Below are 5,522 nucleotides of genomic sequence, written 5' to 3'. Positions count from 1 at the left end.
TCCTCAAAATCTCTCCCATCCGCTATTTGATGATGGAGCTTCTTTGAGCGCCTAAAACGGATGACAGCTCGTTATTGAACTAACAAATGCGCCAGAAGTGAGCGAACCTCTGTAGATTAACAGTGAAAGCGGTCCGGGAAGGCGCAGACATGTCGGCGAGCGCTGTTTATGTGTTGGATCTGAAGGGGAAGGTAAGATAACGGTTCGCTAGCACACAAGGCTAAAGCTAATCCACATCAACGTCGGGCTATTTTAAACGGAATTTAGAGTTATCCTTCATTCAAATCTGCCAACATGTTTCATTTGGTCTAAAAGCTCTTAAGGGGGTTTAAAAATTTCGGATTGTCGTGTAGTGGTTAATTAAACCTGTTTAAATAGAAAATCACTCCTCAAGCAGCTGTTTCTTGTTAACAGCAAGTGTCGGTCAAAAATCAATTATTATTAATCACTTGTCTCCATCTTTATTTTTAAGCTTTTTTGTTTTTTTTTCTCTTTATTTTAATAGTATGATATTCATACGCCGCTGTATTTTTATTGAAATGACATCCTTTGAAAATAATTAAATGTTTTAGCATTATTAATTACTTTTATAGCTTTTATACTTCTTATTTTAATTCGTTAATTTATATAAAGTTTTGTATTCATAATTGTTTAGCTTTAGATTGTTTTACAACTTAAAAAAAAAAAAAAAAACAAGTGTGAACGTTTAATCTGGTAAGCTGCTCATTCCTGGCCTGGGTTGCTATGGTTACTCCAGTGCATCTGGGTCAGTATGAAACTGCCGTGTGTTTCAGGTGCTGATCTGTCGTAATTACCGCGGGGATGTGGACATGTCCGAGATCGAGCATTTCATGACCCTGCTGATGGACAAGGAGGAGGAGGGAACGCTCTCGCCCATCCTGGCTCACGGGGGAGTTCGCTTCATGTGGATCAAACACAACAACCTGTACCGTATCCTCCAAACCTTCAGAAAACCGCAACTAAAAATCCCATTCTAAATATAGAAATGTCAATTTGTCAAGACGGATCTGCTGTGATCAGGATTGTTATAGTTAACTAAATAAAATGCATTTAAAATGTAATATAATAAAACTTGCAATTAAAATAAATTAATAAGACATATATACTAGTTTTATTTATTTCCTTTGTGTATAATGTGATTTATATAATTTTAATCAATTTATATTTATAGTTTTTTGTGCTTCAATTTCAGTCAAATTGCTATAATGATCTTTTGAGCTGGTTGTTTTACAAACATTTTTCTAATATTTATGAACTAAATATTAAAAGCAAATGTATTTAATTTTTTATGCACTCTGTTATCTATTGAATTATACTTATAATTCGGGGAAATTAAAAAATATTCAATGAATGATTGGTGTTTCCAAAGTTGATCAATATCTCAATATAGACCAAAATAATCATGATGATTTTTGTTGTTGTTGTTGTTTTTTGTCATTATCAAGTTATCTGTTAATTATTTTATTAGATTTAAATTATGAAACTGAGCTGACTTGAACCGCATTATAAAATTGTAAAAATAAAATAATAATAAATTTACATTAATTATTAATTTTATCTGGTATTAGTTTTAATAATTAGCATTAAGTTTTCCCATTAATTTAAATGATCTAATAATAAATTATTTAAAAAAATAATTCAGATATTGCTACATAAATTGGAAAAATGACCTCGCTTAGGATCATGTGCAACGTGTTTGTTGTGACCTTTTAATCATTTTATTGGTTTGCTGTCTCTTTTTAACATGTTTTGTCTCTTAACCTGCTGACAAACAGTTGTTGCAACGTCTAAGAAAAATGCTTGCGTCTCGCTGGTTTTCTCCTTCCTCTACAAAATCGTTCAGGTACGTTACGCATCAGGCTTTGGACTTTTTGTGATTTCTGGGTGGTATCCTATTGAACCACAACTAATTAGTTAATATATGAGTTCGTCACAGCACACACTTCAGTGTCACTTGCTTTCAGGATTGCGATTCAAAACTCAATTCCACAATCAAACACACAGAATGGGCTTTGAATCATTCAAAAAGATTCGTTCAAAAATAACGATTCATCTGGTAATGAATCGAGTAAATCTTGAGTGAGTCGCTGAATCATTTCGTTCATAAATTCCGTGAGATTTTGTCTAGCTGTCTAATATTTTTTTTCTCTATGAAAAAAAACCTTTCGCGGTTTTTACGGGTTTAACCCGATCCTGCTTGCTTTATTCTAACAGCTATTTGATGCGTTTTTCCCCAGGTTTTCTCCGAATACTTCAAGGAGCTGGAGGAGGAGAGCATCAGAGATAATTTCGTCATAATCTACGAGCTGCTGGATGAACTCATGGACTTTGGATACCCGCAAACTACTGACAGCAAGATCCTTCAGGAGTGAGTCCGTGTCTTTTAAAGGGGTCGTATGATGCCATTTTAAACTTTGGAGAGCTGCAGGCTGTAAGACGAGAAGCCTGAAAGTTTCGAAGCCAACGAGATAAAAGCTACGACTTGTCCACACCCCCCTAAAACGACTCGTTTAACCACGCCCCCACTTTTCTACATCACAGAGTGGGTTTATTTGAACTCCGCCCAAATGTTTACGAAGGCGGGGCTGTCATTCGGCCAATCAGAGCGCACCACGCTTTTTCAGTTAGAGCGGTGAGCTTTGTGCTAAGTTTCAGGAAGGCGGGGCTTAGAGAAGAAACGGTAATGTACAGTATGCGGAAAATAATGTGTTTTGTACCTTAAACCGCATTGCAGTACACCAAATGCACATAATAATAATCTTTATAGCAACGTCATATGACCCTTTAAATCATTACGTTGTTGCTAAAATAACTTCTCTGACCCGGCAGCATTCGATTTTTCACAGGTACATCACGCAGGAAGGTCACAAGCTGGACACGGGCGCCCCGCGGCCCCCCGCCACGGTCACCAACGCCGTCTCCTGGAGGTCAGAGGGCATCAAGTACAGGAAGAACGAGGTCTTCCTGGACGTCATCGAGTCGGTCAACCTCCTGGTATGTTTTCAGAAGCAGCGCGTTTCTTCGACGTCTGCAGACGTGCTCAGAATAAACACAGGAACCCATCAGAACAAACAGGACACGCTCACATCCATGTGAGGAGATGGACCTGCTGTCTTAGGAAAGCTTAACGCTTTCAAACAGTCCGTGTTAACTAATATTGAGGTTAGGCCATCAAATGATATAATGTTTTTGTCATTGCGTTCTACAGTAATTCGTGCTTCGTGAAGTGCAGTGAATTAATGTTTAGTGCTTGTCAGCCTAAAATGTACCTGATTTTATTTATTTTGATTAAATGCATTCATAATCATTATTTTGATTAAATGTGCGTTTAATTAAAAATATTTTATATGTTCAGTATTAATATATAATTTAAAAATAATGACAATTACATTCAAATGAAATGAAATAATATATATGAAAATAATATTTAATTCAATAATATATATACATAATTTTTTAATCACTTTTTTTCTGTGTGAATGTGTTGCTTTGAGATGATTGCTGTCGAATTACATTTAATATAAGCTTAAAGATATTGCCTTTAAAGTTTCATAAATGCATCGTGTTTCAACAAATATCTCGATGTTAACCTACATAAACCAGTTGCGCATCTCAATTGAACTAATTTTTCTATTTGTTAATTAAGAAACGGTTATGAAATTCGGTTTGACTGCGTTTTATTTCATTATTTCTGGACGTAATGCGCTCATGGCTGCTGTTTTCTCTCCAGGTCAGCGCGAACGGTAACGTCCTTCGCAGTGAGATCGTTGGCTCCATTAAGATGAGAGTGTTCCTCTCAGGAATGCCGGAGCTGCGTCTGGGTCTGAACGACAAGGTTCTGTTTGAGAACACCGGCCGTGAGTCTGTTCCCTCACTTCTCTGTCTCCACACCGATGCTAAAAGACCTTTTTTTCGTGTGCGCTTTGAGCTCATCCGGATGCTAGAGTGCCGTTTCAGACTGTCGTTTGATATCTCTCTTCTTCAGGCGGAAAGAGTAAGTCGGTGGAGCTGGAGGACGTCAAGTTTCATCAGTGTGTGCGTCTGTCTCGATTTGAGAACGATCGAACTATCTCCTTCATCCCTCCGGACGGAGAGTTTGAGCTGATGTCCTACCGCCTCAACACGCATGTGAGTGTCTACATTCAGCAAATAATAATACCAGATTAATATTGTGTATCAAAATATATATAAAAATAAATAAAATAAATATATATATATATATATATATATATATATATATATATATATTTTTTTTTTTTTTTATTTATATTGAAAGCAATATATTTAAAACTAACAAATATTCCATTTTTAATATTTTTTATATTTAAGTATTCATACTTAAATATTATATAAATATAAATGATGTGTGTAAATATATAAAATAGAAATACAAAGTGTAATGTAAATGTAATAAAAAAATGTATATGCATATAAAAGGAAATAATAATTTTAAACTAAAGTTGTAAATTAATGCAAATAATATTATTGTACATTTATTTATTTTAAAATAAATTAACATCAATTTAAAGATTCATTTAAATATTAAAAATAATTTTTTAATTAAAATAATTAAAGGAAAAAAAATAATAATAGAGTAATATATAATAAACCAGTGGATGAAGAGAAAAAATGACATAACATTATTAAAAATGTAAAAAAATAATTAAATATTAAAATATGATCATTCAGAATACGGCATTATAAAATGTTAATTCAAAAGATTAAAAACTGTAATATGGTTTGGTTTGTACTTGCGTTGGTGGGGTTGATTGTTTTGGTTTTCTGTGTGAACAGGTGAAGCCGCTGATCTGGATCGAGTCTGTGATTGAGAAGCATTCACACAGCAGAATCGAGTACATGATCAAAGTGAGAACTCCTCCCTCCGCGTGAGCCTCAGAGCGCTTTTACGGTGCGTCTAAATCACGTCTCGTCTGTTTCACCGCAGGCCAAGTCTCAGTTCAAGCGGCGCTCCACTGCCAACAACGTGGAGATTCATATTCCGGTCCCGACCGACGCAGACTCGCCCAAGTTTAAGACCACGGTGGGCAGCGTGAAGTGGGTCCCGGAGAACAGCGAGATCGTTTGGTCCATCAAGTCTTTCCCTGTAAGACACGAGCACAGTGTTGTGATACCGTACATGCAGCATAATAAATCTGATGGCTTAAGAGTGATACTAGCACAAGCTCATGAGTGTGTGTGTGTGTTTCAGGGAGGTAAGGAGTATCTGATGAGGGCTCACTTTGGACTCCCCAGCGTCGAGGCGGAGGACAAGGAGGGAAAACCACCAATCAGTGTGAAGTTTGAGATTCCCTATTTCACCACCTCTGGAATACAGGTAACTATTACACTCTCACTTTTAACAGACCGTCTTACTTTATGGCTTGAAGGGTTTTTTTTCTTCTTTTTATTAATTATTAATTATTATTACATTTTCTTTTAGACATGCATTAATGTATACCTCTGTGTTTTCTTAGTATTGCACACACATATATATATATATA

The 5,522-nt window shown here is 35.7% G+C and overlaps 1 protein-coding gene across 1 annotated transcript in view; it reads left to right on the top strand.

Moving 5' to 3' along the window:
• The window catches only part of ap1m1 (adaptor related protein complex 1 subunit mu 1), a 16,480-nt gene continuing 10,958 nt past the window's right edge, over positions 1–5,522 (top strand). Inside the window, exons 1-10 of the mRNA XM_043233478.1 lie at positions 1–191; positions 795–951; positions 1,797–1,864; positions 2,259–2,389; positions 2,868–3,015; positions 3,752–3,878; positions 4,007–4,149; positions 4,816–4,887; positions 4,967–5,125; positions 5,231–5,356. Of these exons, the coding sequence (XP_043089413.1) occupies positions 150–191; positions 795–951; positions 1,797–1,864; positions 2,259–2,389; positions 2,868–3,015; positions 3,752–3,878; positions 4,007–4,149; positions 4,816–4,887; positions 4,967–5,125; positions 5,231–5,356 (1,173 nt within the window). The 5' untranslated portion in view covers positions 1–149. The remainder of the gene's footprint in view (positions 192–794; positions 952–1,796; positions 1,865–2,258; positions 2,390–2,867; positions 3,016–3,751; positions 3,879–4,006; positions 4,150–4,815; positions 4,888–4,966; positions 5,126–5,230; positions 5,357–5,522) is intronic.

The sequence above is a fragment of the Puntigrus tetrazona genome, unplaced genomic scaffold, assembly GCF_018831695.1.
Source record: "Puntigrus tetrazona isolate hp1 unplaced genomic scaffold, ASM1883169v1 S000000837, whole genome shotgun sequence".
In the NCBI taxonomy this organism is placed as follows: Eukaryota; Metazoa; Chordata; class Actinopteri; order Cypriniformes; family Cyprinidae; genus Puntigrus; species Puntigrus tetrazona.
Note: the sequence above shows the minus strand (reverse complement) of the source record. Positions and strands in the feature narration are given on the sequence as shown.